Raw genomic sequence first — 21,638 nt, forward strand, 5'->3', positions numbered from 1 at the left:
AAAAAGGCTTTCGCAAAACTGCGTCAAGCTGAAGTCACTCAGCAATGCATTATTATATTAATTTAATTATTTTTAAAACACCTTCATGTAATACAACGATTTTTACTGGCTGTGGTAATACACAGTATGCCGTTATCTCCATGAAACGTATGGAATGCTTTGAAGTTAATCTGTAAAAATTGTGATTAAGGTCTGCTGAATGTCAGAGTGTGTTATGTTGAACCAGAAAAACAAAAAAATATATACAGTACAGTAAATCGGAATATGCCATCTTTGTTGCTTACATCAGCCTCATCGTTCATCTTGGGCGGGTTGCCATCTGCTGTCGACTAAACATCACAGTTGCTCAGGCGACGGCCATTCACAACTCATTTGTGTGAATGTCACATGACCCGCGTATGAAGACACAGTTCAGTAAAACTCAGGTCTCGTCTTTCATTTGGGCCATTTTGTGCAAGTACAGTATGTTTAAAAATGTAATGTATTTGGTAGTGATGGCAATTTAACACTTGAAGTTCAAAATCTTTGAAAAGCCGGCATTTATTTCAATTGAACGACGGCTTTGAAATTGGCGTAATATCACGTGACATGACGTAGGCAGCAGCAACTGTTTCATTTCACAAATGAATCACAAGTGGAATTCAGTAGAGTAAAATCTGAAACTCCCCTAGTGCATTGAAAAATATGCATAGCGGCGAATGAGTTAAGTGCGATAACAAAATTGTCAATTGGTTGATTCCAAATCGCAGTTTCTTCCTCTGCCGCCAGAGGGTAGGAGTGACCCCAAAACGACCAGCCTTTGGCTGGAACAAAAAGTTAGGTTTCCCAAAATTCAGCCTTTTTTCATAACGGACGCTCAAACGGTGTTGATCTCATATCTAAAATGAGGCATTTTTATCATCTACTGGTGGTTTTGTGTCAGTAAAGCTGTTTCTGCCCCCCCCCCCCCCCCAGTGCATTGAAAAATATGCATAGCGGCGAACGAGTTAAGTGCGATAACAAAATTGTCAATTGGTTAATTCCGAATCGCAGTTCCTTCCTCGGCCACCAGGAGGTAGGGGTGAGCCCAAGACGACTGAGCCATTCAGTGTTGGCTGAGCCGCCGCAGCTGACCGAGCAGCAGTGCGGTCTAGCCGGGGGAGGCAGTAGCCACCGAGCCGCAGTCCGAGTAAATGAAGCCGCCGTCCCTGGATAACATGTCTCCCCTCTTGATTATCCGCAACATATAAGACTTGTCGCTCCTTTTTCCGGACGTGTTTTCTGAGGCTGCGCATCGTAGCTTACCTGTCTACCCCCCTCAAGCAGCACTTGGAGCAGCACCGCCCGGAGGCTGAATGGAAGCCGAGGGAGCGGTCGGGCTGTCGGAGGCCAGGGACGGGAGTCCTCTATCCGGGGCCGCATCATCCGATGATGCTGACACGGTCGTCGGGGTTAGCTACGGGATGGACGCCGGAGACATGGGTAGGTTGGACCTTCGACACGTTTTCGCCCTTCGTTCGTGTTTTCTACGTGTCACGTTAACGCGTTTCGCCTTTTAGTTTAAATCGGATTCTGTGTGGAATTTATTCAAAAAGCCCCGACTCATCTTTAGCCGCTTAGCCGTTCTAGTAGCTGCTAGCTTAGCCGAGTGAGTGGATGAAGAGAGCAGGTGAAGCAAGTGTTTGGAATCGTCTTATTTGGAGCACGTTACGTGGCAGCGCAACACACCATATGAATCGATACGTGAGGTTATTTTAGAAGATGGTTTCACCTAACTGAGCTCGAATAACTTACTCAAGTATATGGCTTTTCTAAGCACCTTCAACCAAAGGGGGAGAACAGTGCTATGTACAGGATGCGGCTTAAGTAGGTACAGTATTTGGTACACTTGACATTGTTTCCTTTTATTACGGCCCTTTCCTTCCTTCCTTCCTTCCTTCCTTCCTTCCTTCCTTCCTTCCTTCCTTCCTTCCTTCCCTCCTTCCTTCCTTCCTTCCTTCCTTCCTTCCTTCCTTCCTTCCTTCCTTCCTTCCTTCCTTCCTTCCAAGTTTTATAATGCAACATTACATTTTTCCATTACTCAAACCTACTTTTCTGCCTTCTGTCCCACCTTTTGTCACACGTTTTTATTTTATTTTTTTACTATTGCAGTCTTCTATCCATTTTCCTTCCTTTCTCTGTTCCTACCTTCTGGCTTTCCATTCAGATCTGCCTTATTTTTCCTACCCAGGCCATTTTTGCCTTCATTAGCTCTATCCTACCTTCCTTTTTCTCCTCCATCACACCTGTTTTATAATCCATGCATCATAGATCCTCATTTTTCTTTAACATACTTTTCTGCCTTCCCTTTTTCTCTGTACATCATGCATCCTTACGTAATTTCTTTGCTAAAAACAACTTTTCTGCAAAAAATCCCGCTGTTCATTTCACATTGCTTCCCTTCATTTTCTTTCTTTTTCCTTCATACAGCTTTTATTTGCCTTCTTCCTGCTTCTTCCTGTCACACTTGTTTTTATTCATTCATCCTTACACCTTTCCTTCCTTTGCTGATATCAATTTTCTGCCTTTATTCCCTTGATCCCCTGCATTTGTTTCGCCAGCCTTTTATTATTTTTTCCTATATACAGGAATGCACATAACTGCGTACCCATGTCAACAACCGATCCTCAGTTGACGTTTTTTTTCCCTTTGAAAAATGGCTCCCGGATGTACCGTGGCTTGAAGAACACTTAAATGTGGTGCCAGATTTACTGCTCATGTCCTCAACAAGCAGACAAAACTAGTGCATTTGATACAGGGTCTAAATCCTTTATTTGACAAGTATGAAAAGAGCACGTAAATGTAACACAACTTATGGCCAACAAACAACCTAATCAAGAAGCAGTAGCCAATTGCCATCCTGCTAGGTGGCGAGACAAATTGCAGGAACAACACAATGTAATGTTTCTCCCTGCCTTTAATAAAGCTAAGCCGCTGTGTCCAAGGTCGTCCTATTCTGAGGATATTTGTTTGTTGACTGAAGCGGCTTGGACTTGCTGTCGGGGCTACATATCATGCTCATGAAGGTGTAAAGGAGATTGTTTACGTTGTCACTCTACTGTTGATGGAGAATTCACTTCTCACTTCCTTGGAAATTAAACTGGGCTCTGAATGAACAACGGAACTTTTTGAGGATGCAGGCTGGTTCGCTGCTAATGTGGGGGCAACACTGAGAAGGACTTTGAGGAAGACTGTTTTTAATGAAACAAAGGGTGCCCATCAAATACTATGTCCCTGGTACTCATGTGAGTAACGACTGAAAAAAATTATGTGCATCCCTGCTTATATCTTTCTTTCCTCTGCATCCTTTATTTGTGCCTTCTTTTCTGGTGTAATGCATGTATTTTCAGATGCAACTCATGTCATTTATACAGAATTATAGACATTTTTTGCCATTCAGATTCTCAGTATTTGTTGAAGTTTGATGATATATTTCTGGATACTGCATTCTCGCTAATGTACAAGTTTTCCTGTAGCTTTCATAAGAGACTGGAAAAAAAGAGGCTGAAAATTGTTGGGTCAACTTGTTTTCCCTGTTTTGTGTATGCGTTGTTTATACACAATAGCCACACAGAAAAATGAGAGAAAAAGTAGGCTTTTGGGTATTGTGAAAGTGGGTCCTTACACTCATATCTTGTATCGTATCGTGCTGATGCAATTTTCCCGATTTATGACTTTCGGAGACATGAGAATGTGTCAGGATGTCTTTATCCTTGCTTCCTGTGTTGGTGTCATTTATACAGAATAGAAATTGCTTGGATTTGTCATTCGGATTGTGAATATTGAAGTCTGATTATGTTTTTCTTGATACTGTATTCTTAGTCAAATTCCAGCTGCAGGGTTTAACATAAGAACAGTAAGTTATGATCACTGTTATCATCCACTGACAGGGCTGTGCTTAATAGAATTGAGTTTAAATGTCAGCTGCAGAGACCCGGAGAGCTCTTTTCAGCTTGTTTAATGTCACATCTTGTGCAATGTAATTGTAGGCTGCGGTGTTGAGCTAAGCTGCCCCCAACGTGGGAGCTCAGTGTTTACAAGTGAATAGTACTGTATGTGTGTGTTTGGAACAGCTGCTAGTTTTCATCATACACGACCTAGATAACATTTTTGCATTGTAGTGTTCAAATGAGCTAACCACTGGCAAATTGTAAAACTAAAAGTATACGTCATTACCATTTCACACACCTGACTGATAATGACAGGAACGTTTTGGCGTTATGTTTTTCCATGCAAGTTATTAGCCATTAGCATCAGTTTGGTAAAAATGAATTACGTATGTTATCAATACTCACCAACAGCATGCAGTGTTTTGACAGATAGTGAGCAATTCACACAGCAAAGTCTAATTGCTAACATCATTAGCATCGATGTGGCAGTAATGAACAACATATAATTATGCTGAGCCTGAACGCAAATAGAAAAAAAGACTTGGCAGTAAAGAGTTAGAGTATGGTATTAGAAGTGTGCCAAAAAATGATGAAAAAGAACCAAGATTCAGAAAGAATCTAAAATGTTCCAAAATTAATCATGAGGTGAAAAAAATCTTTCTGTTTTCTTCGGTGTAACTACGCTGTCCAGGTCCTGCCAAGAGAGAGGCAGCAACATCATATCACTTGCCAACGGCGGGCTGCGAAGGCCAACCTCTAAACAAACACATCAAATAATACACGGAGGTCAATGCAAGGACCGTAGTTTGCTTTTATTTTGAAGTTCGCCTTTGCAAAATGACGTTGGCATGTGATATCGTGTTGTTACCTCTCTCTTGGCTGGCGGTTCACATCCAGCGTAGTCACACGAACGCCAACAGGAAGTGGAAAAATGATGGGTGCGAAATTACTTTGATATTTGACTTAAAATACAATAAATGGTCCATCAAGTTCTTTATGTTTACAATGCCTAATCATGTAAATAGGATTCCGTCTTTCATCCTAGAGGCTGGCATGTCAGTGGATCAAAATAAATAATTGCAGTTTTGGTCCATGCATTGTTTTTCTGGAAAAAAGTCAGTTTCCTTACAATTAAAAACTTCTAATGTAACCTGCAAATGTAAAAACAAAAAAAAAATTCTAATAAATGTAACAAATGTAAAAAAAAGGCACTTTAATGTCTGTTTGTCATTTGTAGAATGACCTGAGTAGACCATGACAATTTTTACTCATCTATACATTGAAGCAGAAATCATTATCAAGCAAATAATTTTGAATCAAAAAATTATTTGAATCAAAACTTCATTCTGAATTGAATCTGGACCCAAAAATATGAATTGTGATACAGTTAAAAATCCACAGCCCTGTTGTCTATATACTTTTTTTTTGGTATATATTCTCCTGGGACAACTCTATTTTGCTACCTGTGCTCCATGTTCAGTGTAGTAGTGCACTCCATGTCACCAAACAGCAGTGCATTTCTTGTCCTCCTGTGAACTTCTTGCCCAAAAGAATTCCGGGTACTTTTTCCTGAACAGAACATTAAAGGAAGTGAATTGTGTTTATTTGTTGAGACATTTTGTGTGGCTAACCCAGCTAACATTGTGAAAACATCCCTTGCTTAATGAAGTGCTCGATTAAATCCTCGCATCCTTGCTTTCTTTGACCCCCACAATCCACCCCCCACCTTCCTTGCTGGAGGGTGGGAGGCCTGTCAGAATTGCTGACAGAAGCACAAATCGGCAGTTCCATCTGCTCTGTCCTGATGTGTCCTTTTGCTATTGCATGCACACGCTCACTCCTTCCCTCCCTAACTCTCTGGCGGATTGTATAAGTAACATTTGGGGCTTCAGCCGAGATGTTTGACGTCACAAAAGAATGTAGAGGATGACGCGGTTTGATTAACGTCATGATTTTGGCTTCAAGTGAGGATGTCTGCACGCTCAGTAAGAGCTTTGATTACATTCGAATGAATGCATATATACAGTATGTTCACAACAAAAATAGTGCCAGTACAATTACAAGAAATACCCAATTGTGTGTTTGTCTGTGTGATCACACTCACACCCATCAGTCCATTTCAAATGTACTATAGTTTTCCCTTGCTGTGATTCATTTGGACAGGTGTGAACACGGCAAACCAATTCTGGCGCAGACCAAAACATCTGGTCCAGCGATGTGAAAGCCATCCAGCCTCAGTCCATTACTGTCAAGATTGTTTTTAGTTTAAACGACAACATTTGCAAGAACATATGTAGCTATCAGGTTGAAGTGTATTGATATGCTCACGCAGCACTCGAAAGTCATTAGGTGAACATGGCCTTCCTGTGTGGAGTTGCATGTTCTCTCCATGCTCGCATGGATTTTCTTTGGGCATTATGATTTCCTTCCACATTTTAAAAATATGCATAGTAGTTGTTTTGGACACACCAAATTGCCCTCAGGTGTGATAGTGAGCGTAAATGGTTGTTAGTGTATGTGTGCCCTCCGATTGGCTGGCAACCAGTATAAGGTGTCCCCTGCCTACAGCCCGAGAAGCTGGGATAGGCACCTGCGAGCCGGCGACCCTAGGGAGGATAAACAGCTTTAGAAAATGGATGGATGCATGGATGGATGGACAGATGGATGGATGGAAATAAACAAAAGAATACCGACTCAACAAATATGCCTTTGGTTTAGCTTGTGCCAATTAGCATCCATTCTATCTTTCCTGTTTCGTGGTTTCTTTTTTTTTTTTGACAAGTGATAGTAGCTTGAAAAGTATTATTTTTACCTCAAAAACAAGTTATACAGTATTCGCTGGAATGGTGCCTTTAAAGGGGAAGTCAGGTCCAATACATTCTATTCATCCCTAGTAGTCTAAATGCTGCATTGTAATTAATATTGTGTTTGTCGATTGGATTAAGCAGCATAATCCATCCAGTGTTATACTACACCACATTTGTTTACAGAAGTATTTCATTCTACTTCGCACTTAACTTATTCAGTTTGTTTAAAAAAATAATAATACATGCAACATAAATTAAGCATGGATGTAAATATGACTCTCATTCAATTACTTGTAACACAAAGCACACTTTACAAGGATTACTGTCCTTAAAATCACAAAGGAAGGTTGTTTTTCCTTTATTCATTGTACTGTACTTAATGTTGTTCCTTGCGAATTAGACCTGGCCTGCGCATGAATAGTGAAACTGTATATAATTGATGCCTGTTGAAATACTTTGGGAGGAAACAAATTGTATTTTATTAATCAGAAATTGTTAAATTATTCGGATAATTAATTGGTAATCTGCAGGTTTTTTTTCTGTCAAAAATTCATCTGGCTCTAATCCGTGTAGCAAATTTCCATTCAGGTATGAGGCTTTGTAGTGTGAGCATCTTATATCCGCCTGACTCACAGCTCTAAGATGCTGCTCTCAGCAATAACTCACTGTTAAGTCCATTGCGAATCCATCCAATCCCACTCCTCTCTGATGTCTGTAAAAGGACCTTTCTCTCTTTGGATGACAGCTTTCCTCAATTTCGGAGGGTCAGTAAAGCTCAAGAATGGGGGGGGGGGGGGGGGGGGGGGGGGGGGGGGGGGCATTGTGAAATTGCATAAGAGGCAGAGCTCTGGCCATGTGTCCTTTGTGCCATGAGGGCTGAGCTGAGTCGATCTTTTTCCTTAGAGAAAATAGTGATGCCTCTCAATGCTGCCCGTCTGACACAGTCCAAGACATCCCCAAGCTTCATGGTGGCATGTCACAGTCATACACACCAACATCAATAGTTTCTTCATTGAATGTAGGGTCAAAATGGAATTTGAAGCAAGTTAAATATTTTTCAATACTTTTTACATTGAAAAAAATGCAACGTTGCTGCAGATCATTGACATACCTCAGAGTCCTAAAGTATTATTGGCCCTGAAAAAAAGCCAGTCTTATATCTGCCAATGGCAATCAGCTGAAATTTGACTCAGTATGCACAGTTACATTAGTTTTTTTTAGCTATATTGTCAATGGTAGTTAATGACTTAGTTATGTGATCAGATCGGGACAGCTCTAATACTGGCCTATGCTGGGTTATAAATTGCTCACGTAGAATCTATGAATATTTGATATTGTTAATTCAGGATGAATAAAGTTTAAAAGACTGAATGTTTAGAGTGGGGAAAATTCTTAACAACACGATGCGTTTTTGTTTTGTTTTTTTTAACTCCACCATTTGCACCAAGCTTTTTCTTAGTACTGCATGCGTCCTTGTCTCCAAAGGATAACCCCTTCAATCCCTGCACACTCTCGCTCACACACATGGTGTCTGATCCAAGGGGTGTGATCCGCTCTGACAGCAGAGGACAACATCGCTTTGACCCACTCCACTCAGGAATATAGGGAGTCACATAAGTTGGTGGCTAAAATATCACAGTGAAAATTACTCCTACTTCCTATTAAGGAAGCTGACTTGCTGTTCTATTGGATCTGCACATCCTGCAAACTCCGAGCACTTTGACTCAGTTGTTTTGTCCTGGCAAGAAAACTGATTACAAATCGATAGCCGGAGCACCGTCACAAGATAATTAACAATCATCTCAGTGACAGCTTTTTACTTAGCTGGTCCTCAGGGAGTATGTGCCATTGATCCATTCTTGTGGCACATTATAGTGTTAACTACGGTGGCCCTGAAGTGCAAATGAAAAAAACAAATACCGAAGCAAAATTAAAAAAAGAAAAACACATTTACAAAAGACGAAACAAAAAGACGAAAGAAAAACGCAATTCAAAAACAAAACTTTAAATTATTGCTCAATAAGCATAAAAAAATCCTTTAAATTAGGCAAAGGAATTTTTTAGAAAACCAGAGGTTGTAGCATGAAGGGATGGACTTCAGTGATGTGTTTGGGGATATTGGAGTCCCTAATCGAACCAACAGCATGCATTTAAAATGCATTTTAAAAAAATTCTTAAAATTAGGCAATTGAATTTATTACAAAACCAGCAGTTATAGCAGAATTGGGGGTACTTCATTGATGCTTGTAGATATTTAGAAATATTTACCCCAACTCAACAAGGGGAGCCAGTGATTCATTTTGAGGGTATAAATGATTAACAAGCATTTAAGATAAATCCCCCAAATTTAACAAAATAATGTATTTGAAAAACGGAAAGCGCCCACGATAGAATCGGTGTTGACGCTCTTTTTTTTTTTTTTTTTTTTTTTTTTTTTTTTTTTTTTTTTAAGGAAATGATTACGTCCCGTGAAACATCCTCCTGTTCAAATACAAAGTCAATTTACGTCCAATCAGGTTGCCCCTCCTCGTCCAATCAGTCGTGAGTCCACTATTCCCTCCCGCCCCCACCACTTCCGGTTTGGTCTTTAAATAATAGTGTTTCTCGAAATGTTGCGTGCGTTTGTGAAAATGTTGCGCGCGTTTGTGAAAATGTTGCGTGCGTTTCGACTTTTGTAAAAAAAAAAAAAAAAAAAAAAAAACTTTTCTTTTTTTGCGTTTTGTTTTTAAATTGCATTTTTCTTTTTGTTTTGTTTTGTCTTTTGGAATGCGTTTTTCTTTCTTTGTTTTGTTTCTCGAAATGTTGCGTGCGTTTCGACTTTTGTAAAAAGTTTTTTCTTTTCTTTTTTTGCGCTTTGTTCTTAAATTGTGTTTTTCTTTCTTCGTTTTGTTTTGTCTTTTGTAAATGCGTTTGTCTTTTTTAATTTTGCTTCGGTATTTTTTTTTTTTTCATTTGCACTTCAGGGCCTCCGTAGTTAACAGTCTATTTTCTTATTATTCATGCAGAGGACTTTCACAAAAATGAGTTGGCTGACAGTTGTTGTTCAGAATACAAGCATATCAGCCAGATGTATTAAGTGTTGATTTTAGTTTACATGTACTTTTATTGTCTTCCATTTTTTTATTCCTGTGCTGCCTATTGCCATTTCCTCTATAAAAACTCACTTATTGGAGGTTTTTGGGACTTAAAAACAAAACAAAACAGATGCTACAACATAATGCGCAAGTCTTGTCTAATAAGAAATCAGTACATTGTTGTCAAAGAAAGTTAGTAGAAACAAGGGACAAACTGTGTATGCCAAGGAGACCCCCTACTGTTAACTTAGCTGTGTTAACTATGTTTTTGCCAAGCAATGCCGCCTTCTTGTTTTTCACGATAAATGGGGACCAAAAACCATAAACTATAAAACTATATTAATTTTTTTCTAGGTTTCTTTTCCCCTTCCATTCTCCCTTCCTTTTTTGGGAGTGAGAAATGTATGATGAATGTTTATCTGCATTTTTAGCATCCCTCCAGTGTGTTTCAGTGGACATCAATCAGTTTTGAGCAATTATAGATTACCGGTAATTATATGTCCATCTAATAACTCTTATTTGACACATTATTTTTACTCTCTGCTTTTCAGTGGGTGTCAGTTATACACAAGCCAGCCTAGTCCTTATCTCCCATAGAATATAAGGGGTTGATTCTTTTTAGATGTAAAGTTACTCATATCTTGTTTTGTTTTGTTTTTTCTATTCCTGGCAGTGCCTTGTTCTTGTCTTATGAAGCATTTTATGTTAAAAGGAGGTGACTATTGTATAATGACACTTATGTCAAGAACAATAAAATGTTACCGTGACAACATACACACAAGGATTTGCTTTGTAAACATTTGCCTTGTTTAATGTTTAACATTGTTTGGCCCAACTATTTTCCAGTGGATCTGGTGTGAGGAAAAAACCCTCCTCATACACTCCTCATCACAGCAAAGTCGCTTAGGATAATCTTTTAGTGACCCAACAATAGAGTCTTTGCTCTCTTGCTGACGGAAGGAAAAAAAAATGCTCAAATTTGGCCTGTTATTTGATTTTTGTGCCCCTTTCACTCTCGCACGTGATTACCTACGCATGCATAAACATGTTGGTGCAACCACAGTCAGATAAATTACACAGACTGTCAAGCATGGCCAATTGACCATTTGCACGCCTACTTTTCCACAGTAAACACAGACACAAACAAACATGAGGACCAAAAAAAAAAAAAAGGCTTTTAACATTTGCAATCTCAAACCATTGCTTGCTTCTTTCATTTCATCACATCTGAGCTGGCTGCGATTGCACGTGCATGTGCCTCTGCGTGCTCATTCTAGTGTGACCGTGTATGACAGTGGTAAAGTGAAGGAGAGCATGAGGGAAAAGAGGAGGAGGGGCAGAAAACAGGCTCTGCTGTTGCCTGGTCACATGAGCGGTCCACGAGAGGCAGACGAGAGGCTGCACACTCAAGCTGCGGCTGTTGCGGTTACACATCCATGCGTCGCATTATTCACATCATTTGATTCACTCTCATTCCTCAAATAGTTTCGGCAATAGATGCCATCGGCCAATTAATCGGTGATTAGGCTATCCATTTTATATATCGATTTCCCTTGTCAGTGCTCACACCTTTCCGGCGACAGGCGAAGGTACAGTTGGATTGCCCATTGGGCAATCAAAAGTTACATATAAACAAATGATCACGTTTATATATATGGACACGATCATTTTCAATTAACCTTGCTAGAATGTTTATGGAATGTGGAAAGAAGAGGAAAACCCACCCAGATTCAAAATCATAGCCTGAAAACTGTGTTACAGACATTTTGTTAATGAGAACACCAGGCTGCAGATAATATAATGTTATGGTGTTATATAGCCAAGGTAGCACAGCGGATAAGTGGTTAGCACGACTGCTTCACAGTTCTGAGGTTTGTTGTTTGATTCTCAGCACTGTCCTTCCTGTGTGAAATTTACTTTTTTGTCCCGTGCTTGTCCTGTGGCGTTTCTATGGCAACTCTGACTTCTCACATTATTTAAAGTCTTAAATTGATACTCTACTTAACTTGCCATTTTCAGCAGTTCGAAAAAAAATCTGTAATTTGATAACGCCATTGTTTTTCATGCACATTTAAAACTGTTGAAAGGGCATTTTTGCCACTTGTTTTTGACTGAAAATGACATTACATGCATAGCCCTCAGGTAACAACCAATCATGGCTCAGCTTGTGAACACCACCTGACCAAATCCAGACAACAGGTGAGCCGTGATTGTTCATTACCTGAGCTCTGAGGACATGTGATGTCACCTTCAGTCAAAAGGAAGTGGAAAAATGTGTTTTTGAAGGTTTCTTTTTACTTTTATAATAAATGTTTCATCAAATTAATTATAGACAAATTACAAACATTTTCTTCCTGAAAATAAATATGTTTGCTATCCCTTTAAAATTGCACATCTAGTATATAATTTGTAATGCTCATTACCATCACCTACAAGATTGGAGAATCATATCTGACTTTTCTCTGTTTTGCTTTCAGATGCTGCTGCAAGGAAAGCCTTCATCACGGAGGTATGCAATGTAGAATATTCATGCAAGCCGTCAGTCATTATTTTGCATGCTACTTACATTCTAGTTGGTCGAATTAATCTGTGTATGTAATTTAGTTGTAAAACTCATAATGTACTGAGCCTTTTGACCATTTGCATGCTTTGTCACTCAAAATTCCATTTCCATCTCTATGGCCATCATAGTTTTTGCTTTTACAAAGACCAGCACTCACATCACAAAATGTGTTTAATTTTCTTAAAATGTAATTGCACTTCCACTACAATCAGTGACAGCATCGCTCTCATTGTCAGCGTGCAAGGAGTATTACTGTAGTTTGTTTGGTGAGTTGAATTTACAACAGAGTTACAGAGAAATTGTGCGTTATTATTAGTAGTATTAGTAGTAGTAGTGCTGTATTCATAGTCAAGGTGGAGAGTGGGGGGGGGTGTCAGGTTTCGAATAGGGTTGAGAAAATGTTGACCAAAATGCAGATTACGCTCAAAAATATAAACATTTTGCAAAGATGGAAAAAAAAAAGTAAAGAACCAAAGTAACAAAACTACTGTAAAGTGAAACCAAACAAGATAGCAACCAATTGACAATAACAAACAAGGATGGTGAAGAAAGTCGTAACTAAATCCAATAAAAACTGAGGAGACAACGATGAAGGACAAGACACAAGTTTTGCAGGGAGCTGATTGGTTGACACAACGGAACAGGTTCACTAACACAAGTGGAGACAATCAAAATAAACGAGACACCAATACGCAGGGCAAGAGAACATCATCAAAATTCAGAGAAAACCAACTCAAACCCAAAACATTCAGACTACTTCCCCTCATCAAGGGTTAGGTTTAGGGTTTCAAAACCAAAAGGTAACTTTTCTTTGTCATCTTCCTGAGGGAAGCACAGAGCTAAACATATGGTCAGTCATTTGCTTTTCATGCATATTTACCACAGAGTTGACATCAAAGCATGATGGTCTTTTAATATCTGGATAATCAAATGCGACAAACAGATTGGCCCTTTTGCTCATCGACATTTTCTTTTGCTTTTTCAGATGCCGTCCTCCTCAGGCCTTCCTGGTCAGGGGAAGAAAATTGGCCATAGGGGGGTGGATGCCTCAGGAGAAACAACTTACAAAAAGGTTGGTTCTCTTGGCCTCAATCCATAATGCAGAAATGTTTTTTTTTTATGTATTAATTTATTGTTATTCATATGTTAATAATTTGATATTACACGTTCAGTCATTTTCCTGTATTCTATGAGTGTCTATGGCCCCCCCATGGGTCTTAAGATGCCCCTGGCCACAGATTTGAAATGTCAGCCGATATAACGCTGCCCTCCCTTCCGCAGACCACATCCTCTGCCCTGAAAGGAGCCATCCAGCTGGGCATTGGCTACACAGTGGGCAACCTGAGTTCCAAGCCCGAGAGGGATGTGTTGATGCAGGACTTTTACGTAGTGGAGAGCATCTTCTTCCCTAGGTCTGGACCACACGTCATGTATAACGTTTGAAATGATGTCTTTCATATCCTAAAGAAGATTTGTTGTTTATCCGGGCTGCAGTGAAGGGAGCAACCTCACCCCAGCCCATCACTTCCCAGACTTCCGCTTCAAAACGTACGCTCCTGTGGCTTTCCGCTACTTTCGAGAACTCTTCGGCATCAGGCCGGATGACTACTTGGTAAGACGACTGTAAATTGCTTCGGATTAATGGTACCAGATGGATGCAACAGGATGCAAACACACACACGCACGCTCACAGGGGTTCATTAAATGGAAACGTGGGTGTGAAAATAAGCATGGACAGCTTGATGATGATGAGCCATGAATGCACCTCAACATCAAGCAGCCATTGCTGTCATTAGAAGCCATCGTTTCTCTACATTGTTAACACATGTTTAGGGGGCCAGCAATGGGCGAGCAATTAATGGATATGTTAAGCTTCTCAAATGACAATAACTTGCAATAATACGTGACAATTTTAAATATGATTTGTTAAAATCCAAATACACACCAGAAACCAAATGATTATATCAATACTATGTGTAACACCTGTCATTATTCCTGTAATTATAAAACCCAGTAACATAACAGTTGATTCTGCAACACTAACCCATTAAATGTTTATGAATAAAACTGACCATAAAATGGCATCCTTATTAATGTGTAATAATTGATCATCTCCCTGGCTTTGTAGTTTTTCCAAAATTGTTTTGGTTAAAAAAATAAATACAACTCATATATTTGAAATCAGATTAAGCTCACACTTGCAGTTTTGCTTTTAAATGGGAAATACTGTAGAAAATCAAAACAGGTCCCAAGTCTATTCAAATGAAGATCCAAATAGTGGTTATCCCTCTGTGCCCACCGTTGTGTCCATTTTGTCTTAGCAAGATGGCAAAGTGATTTTCACCTCACCTAAACACATGAGACATCATCGGAAAAGCCAGGATGTCCTCCACTGAGCATATTGGTACTGAGTGGGGTAACTCAAATGAGTCAAAAGATGTAGACCAAAAAATGTCCACTACAGTGGACATAAATGAGTAGGCAGGGTCTCAGGATGATATGAGGCGTTGCAGTCTCTTATAAATTATTAATATGGTAAACATTGTCCAAAGATGAAAGCCAAATAAAGCTGAATGCTGAAATAATGTTCAAGGATAAATAAATAAACAAATAAACAAGTAACTATTATAAGAACAAGTAAGCATTATTCTAGGAGGATAAAATGCAAGAAATATAGAAAACTACACTAGGTCATCAAAAATAGTGTGAAAAAACTGTTTATCTTAATAAACATTTTTTTTTAAATACCGTAATAGATAAAATTGTAGAATTTGCCAATAAATGTCTTGAATATTAAATGTTGGTAGTAACCTACCAAAAAAGAAGCTATAAGAAGAAGAAAAAAATTAGGAAGAAAAGAAAAATGAAATAACTAAATAGAACTGAATATATAATTCCTCCACTTTGTTTTCTTAGTGCTGTAAATGATGGTGTCAAAAGAATTAAAAAGAATAACAATTCCTAGTACATTCTAAAATCACATTAGTCAACAGTATCCTAGAATACTTGTTGCAACCTGTTTTATATATATATATATATATATATATATATATATATATATATATATATATATATATATATATATATAAAAACCTGTCATTCAAAGCGGGTATCTTCTCATGAAGAATTGAAACCGCAGAAGTTATTCCTGTTTCTTTTAAGAGAGATATCTGTTAACTAATTATAGACCAGTATCACTAATGCCAACGTTTAAAAAAAATGCTTTTAAGTGAAAATCAACATGGCTTCAAAGAAAAACAGACCACTTCAAAGGTAGTAACAAGTTGTAAAAGCAATAGCTATTATTAAACTGAATAAAGACTTTACTGTTGTATTTTTCATAGACTAACAGTAAATAAAAGCATTTGATTCTATAGATGAAGGTATGTTAATGATTAATTTAGAAAGATATGGCATAACAGGTGTAGCATTTAAATTGATAAAAAGTTATTTTGGTAACAAATGTTAAAATGTGAATCTCAGCAACATAAAATTAAATCAAGTGAAGATCACTCATGGGGTTCCCCAAGGATCTGTGCTAGGGTCTAAACTATTCATATTTGTAATTGATGCAAGTCTCTGCAAAGCAAAAAAAATCCAAAGAACAAATCAAAGTTATGTTTCAGTAAGAGGTCTTGATTTGTGAAATAAATTTGGAACATTTAAAAAGTTGTAAATAACTGAAGGCGACCCAGTAAGTACAGTAAGTTCAAATTCAAACTGGCACTTTTACTCCCATCATTTGTCTCTTATTTCAAGGCACCGCTGTTTTCTTTTGTTTCCAGCAAGCGCTAGTAGCATGAGTTTCACACATGCAAAGTCAATATTTGCCATGTCCTTTTCAGTACTCCCTGTGCAACGAGCCGCTGATTGAGCTGTCCAATCCCGGCGCGAGTGGCTCTGTCTTCTATCTCACCAAGGACGACGAGTTCATCATCAAGACGGTCATGCACAAGGAGGCGGAGTTTTTACAGAAGCTGCTGCCAGGCTACTACATGGTAGGAGAGCATGCGGCGTGCCCGCCACACAGCGGAACCTAGAAAACAAACCACAATCTCATTTTAGTGGAAGGTTGCCTTCCAATTTGGTCAAAGTACAAAACACTCTTTATAGGAAACATCGTGAAGTTAAAAAAAAAAACAATTTCAGCGCAAGATCACTTCCCACTCAGTGACGGTGCAAAGGCAAGTGTTCATTAGAGCTGAACAATTAAAAAGACTGATGTTGCAATGCAGTAGAAAAGTGTACAATGGGGAAAAAAATGCTTCATTTTGATTGGTCATTTTGATTGGTCATTTGCAGTATGTAGTATCTAGAAAAATTCTGTGCTTAAAAAGTTCAGTTCACATTTACATATTTGTTCTTGAAACATGAAAATTTGAAGTGAAAAAGTCAAGGATTTGTTTGCACTGTGTTATTGTTATAATCTGAGTTCAAACTTACCGCTTTATGTTTACTGGTTTGGTAGAATTTTGTGAATTTGATGAAATTAGAGCTTAAATGCAAATAAATATGTTCTTAATGACCAACAGTATGTTTTAAATATAACCATAGGTCTAGTTATCATTACATTATATTACTTGGGGGTGGTACTCCGGAGGCTGCCATGTCTGTTATAGCTACGGACAATGGTAAATGCAGCACCTCCTGCTGTCCATAATGAAAAACTGTCTAAATCTTACACATTGTCCCTTTAAGTATAAAATGGATACTTAAGCACATTAAGGGCATTTTTTCCCAGATACTTAAGTATTGAATTCATTCATAAGTATCTGGGATCGAATATAAATAAATAAATAACCCGGAAAATACATCCCTAGCATTGAATGAGTTAAATTTCAATCATAATACTGAGGATCAAAAAGATGGAAGGATCAATGTTTCACAAATGGCAAACCTAAATGATATTTTAGTGCCAAAATCTCATTATTGTTTAGCATCTGATTGTAGGCCATAGCATTTCTCTTAATGATATCACTGGTGACAAATGCTCCAGCCCTGGAGGTGGAAGTCTGCTAAAAAAGATGAAAGCCATGCCAAGGTCAAGACAGACAAGACAACACAAAGCCTCTCACACACACACACACACACACACACACACACACACACACACACACACACACACACACACACACACACACACTTATGGACACAAGAACCAAATTAGTAAGCGTTGCTACATGCAGTCAGCTCCACATGTCTGTCGCAGCTGACTGACTCGGTGGTTGTGGGTTGATCGAGCAGGCTGGCTTTGGGCTGCATGCGAATCACTGTGATGTAACCGCCTCTCTCTGTCTACTGAGTGATACACCCCATCCATCCTCACGCACACATCGCTCTTTCGGCCGTTCTCACTCTCAGCGCAGATTATTTTTTTTTTATCTGTCACATGCGTTAATCCACATTCACATCCCGCCCCTCCCGCTTTCACGTGTCGAGTTGTCTTGCTTCTCTTTGGGCTCTTTGTGGCTGCTGAGGGCACGAGATGCTCTTTAAGGCTTGATTGTATTATGTGGCTGTATCTTTCTCCACCAGTTCCTTACCCATCACAGCAATCTGTTATCATTGACACGGGAGGGAGCAAAATTTGGAAGCGGAAATCGACAAGACACAGAAGTGGATTAACAGTATTTAAATACAAAATCGAAGGAAAAACTAGGCCTATAAGCAAACCACTCAGAAATAATAGTTTGAACTCTACATATAGTTTATAAAATACAGCACAGTATATTGTAGCAACCACGCTGATCCCAAAACAATTTATCATTTCAAATTTGTTTTACTCTGAAAGAAACCGATTAGCAGCGTTGATATTCGACATTTTGATGAATATCGGCATCCGCCTTTAGAAAAACAAATAATGGTTGATATTAAATGTTAAAACTGTGTTGACCGTAGGGAACAATTTTCACTTTAAAATAATGGCCCTGAAAATTCTTAATACATTGCCCTTAAAAATGAATGCATCACGATTTGCAGATTCTTGCGGTTTTCCGGAGCCACTGTGCAAAAATATAGGGCAGAAACATACAGATGCGAAGACTGTTGATCATTTTCCACCACATCATTCTCACAGTATTTTATCCAAGGCATGGCACACTTCTGGTGGTGTGAAAACTCAGTGGTCGTGCCATGTTGAACTTCCACATATTGTCAGCATCTCAGTGAAATTTCTGCTCAAATGTCTTCCATCAATGCTTTCCCAATAAGGGGATGTGCCTTTGATGTAAGGATCAGAGGATTGGACAAAATACTGCATAAGAGTTACAGAAAGAGCACAGATAATGTGAATGATTGAGTTTTGCAATGAATACCCAAGAATAGATTGTACAGCAATCTGAATGTGTTTAAAAAAAGGGAAGGGGTGTTGCCGTAGTAATATTACCCCCCAAAAGGTTCTTCTTAATCAAACATGCGCTCATGCAACTCATTCATTGTCATTTTAAAAAAAAAAAAGACAGATTCACCACCATGTAAAGCAAAATGTTCATTACACAACACTATTTTGGTCACAAGTGAGCAACACCAACAGCTGACCACTTAGTGGCAAAGGTGAAAAGCTAATGTTGCACTCTACATCGTCACTCACTCAGTGCTTCTTATCAAATAACCCAAACAGAAACAACTCATCTGCATGACACCACTCACACAGATTTAAATTAGAGCCCATTGCTTTTAAGAAGCCGGTTTAAGAACTCACTTGAGTGGTAGCAAAGACAAGAAGTGGAGACCTACCAAGAATCAAAGCCTAGCGCTAAGTTTGGCTAAACCAAAGCAACACATCTGCTCCGTCATCCACGTAACTCCAACTATGGAGACTCTCAAAATTGGATCTAGTGAGTTTATTTTGTGACATGGATCTGTAGTAATAATAATCTTATGGCAACATTGTGTTAAACATGTTTATCTCACATTTCTGAGGTTCTGGGTTTAAGTCTTGGTCTGGCATGTCTGTTTTCAGTTTGCATGTTCCTCCTGTGCTTGCGTGAATGTTTTTTCCTAATAAATCACCTTTTCTGCCTTCAGAACTTGAATCAGAATCCTCGCACTCTGCTGCCCAAGTTCTTCGGCCTCTACTGCGTCCAGTCGGGTGGCAAGAACATCCGCGTGGTGGTGATGAACAACGTGCTGCCCCGCGTCGTGCGCATGCATCTCAAGTACGACTTGAAGGGCTCCACCTACAAGAGGCGGGCGTCCAAAAAGGAACGCGAGAAGGCCCGGCCCACGTTCAAAGACCTGGACTTCATGCAGGACCTGCAGGATGGACTCATGCTGGACCAGGACACATACAACGCGCTGGTCAAGACCCTGCAAAGGGACTGTTTGGTAAGTTTGTGTGAGAAGGGAACTAAACTACAGTAATTAGTGTGCGTAGTATTCCTCTATGCGTACAGTTGAAAAAAGAAAGTATACAGTAGGTGACACAGTAGTACAATTTGGAGTACAGCCAAAGTACTTTGGAAAATGGCATCAGCAAATCTTGTGAGACTTTAGCTCAGTGAGCTTCCAAAATAGTTTTTGCTTTGGTTTTGGAAAAGTGTGATCATAATGCTAAAAAGAAGCTTAATGTTACACAAGAAAACCTATGTTGAATGCAATTGATCATGGCAATTGTGTCCTATTTTAACATGAACTGTCACACATGTGCTAATGGTGATAAATCACTATTAGTTTTAAACTATTTTTAGAGTTTGGTCACCTGACATTTGTAAGCTGGGCTTGATTGGTCGTTGCTTTAGCCGTGAGCAACTGTGATGTCATTTTCAGTTGACAGTTGGCAAAATGTCCCCTGAAATGGATAAGAACAGATGGATTTTTCTCTGCTGCCTAATTCATATTCTCAAATGATAAGAAATTGACTTTTCTTTAAAAAACACAAAAAATTGTGTTGTAAAATTCTTATTAGTAAAAATGGCTACGATAAAATGCTCAATAAATTGATCATGCATTGCCATCATTTTTGTTATGTGCCTTACATTTTTATTAGAACGTGGATAATGAATGAATGCATGCTGACTTATCCCTTGACTGACATTAACAGGTTTGAGTCCCTCTGGCGCCGACACCGTTCTGCACTCTAGATAAAAGCTTTTCTCCCGCACATTCATCCATCCTGAGCCTGTCATTTGATTTGTTCAGGTGCTGGAAAGCTTCAAGATCATGGACTACAGCCTCCTGTTGGGCGTTCACAACATGGACCAGGGAGATAGGGAACGACAGATGGAAGGCTCTCAAGGCAGCAGCGACGAGAAACGGCCCCTGGCCCAGCAGAAGGCTCTCTATTCCACCGCCATGGAGTCCATCCAGGGCGGCGCTGCCTGTGGGGGTTCCATTGACACCGAAGACACGTGAGTAGAGCTAATGAGGCGCCGGAAGTGTGTCATAGTCCCAATATTTATGGACCTAACTGTAGTTGCACTTGTCTTTTAGGATGGGTGGCATCCCTGCTGTCAACGGGAAAGGAGAACGACTTTTGCTCTACATTGGCATCATTGACATCTTACAGTCGTACAGGTAAGCAACAAAGGAGAACCGCATGATGAGCTTTGCTCTGTCTTTTAATACTCACATGCACACCCGCCAGCCTTATTGTCTTGTCTTTCTTTTGTCTGTGCAGGTTAATCAAGAAACTGGAGCACACATGGAAGGCTTTGGTGCACGACGGGGTGAGCTTTTAATAACGCTCCAGCAAACACTGACTCACATCTGAGCAAGCGTCAACATCACCTCACACTTACAAAGATGTGTCCCCTTACTCATGGGTCACCACATTTGGTACCCAAAATCGCAGGAGTCTGCTTTTTTTAGATGAACTATTAATGGCATCTGCTATACCAAAGTCACTCAATAGATGGTTGGCTCTGACCGTTTTTCTGATGGACAGAATTTCAAATTGAATATTGTCTAAGGTTTTTACTTGAGAATATCTCCCCGCAAACTTCAGATTTTGAGATCACCTCTTCTGGAAAGAATTTGAGTTGTGTTTTTCAACATACCAATGCCATCTTATATTCATTCAGAACCCTACAAATGTGAAATCTATGTAGCCCTTTAATGGAAAATATGATTGGTTAGGAAATATATAATGTTCCTTCTTCAGCATCAGGCCTATTTGGGATTTTTTTTTTTTTTTTTAATTAAAGGTGGCTTTGAAATCTCGGCTGATAAGTGTGTGGATAGGTATGGTCCATTTTTCGAGAGCTGTAATGGATTTTTTCTTTTTTGGGACCTTGGTTCTTAATGAGTATTCCTTGTTAGAGCAGAGGTCCCCAACCGCCGCGGCCAG

At 39.3% G+C, this 21,638-nt stretch overlaps 1 protein-coding gene across 6 annotated transcripts in view; it reads left to right on the plus strand.

Annotated features, from left to right (window-relative positions):
* The first annotated feature begins 1,097 nt into the window (after positions 1-1,097).
* The window catches only part of pip5k1ca (phosphatidylinositol-4-phosphate 5-kinase, type I, gamma a), a 33,133-nt gene continuing 12,592 nt past the window's right edge, over positions 1,098-21,638 (plus strand). For 5 of the 6 annotated variants that reach the window (XM_088425713.1, XM_088425716.1, XM_088425718.1 and 2 more), the window contains exons 1-10: positions 1,103-1,461; positions 12,267-12,298; positions 13,338-13,424; positions 13,634-13,764; positions 13,847-13,964; positions 16,198-16,350; positions 19,379-19,678; positions 20,492-20,700; positions 20,783-20,866; positions 20,970-21,018. In XM_088425713.1, coding sequence (XP_088281839.1) covers positions 1,335-1,461; positions 12,267-12,298; positions 13,338-13,424; positions 13,634-13,764; positions 13,847-13,964; positions 16,198-16,350; positions 19,379-19,678; positions 20,492-20,700; positions 20,783-20,866; positions 20,970-21,018 — 1,290 coding nt within the window. In that variant the 5' untranslated portion in view covers positions 1,103-1,334. Of the gene's footprint in view, positions 1,462-12,266; positions 12,299-13,337; positions 13,425-13,633; positions 13,765-13,846; positions 13,965-16,197; positions 16,351-19,378; positions 19,679-20,491; positions 20,701-20,782; positions 20,867-20,969; positions 21,019-21,638 lie in introns of all 6 variants that reach the window. The other variant, XM_088425714.1, reaches the window with a different exon arrangement.

The sequence above is a fragment of the Hippichthys cyanospilos genome, chromosome 10 (genome assembly GCF_059441005.1).
Source record: "Hippichthys cyanospilos isolate Australia breed blue-spotted pipefish chromosome 10, RoL_Hcya_1.0, whole genome shotgun sequence".
NCBI lineage: Eukaryota > Metazoa > Chordata > Actinopteri > Syngnathiformes > Syngnathidae > Hippichthys > Hippichthys cyanospilos.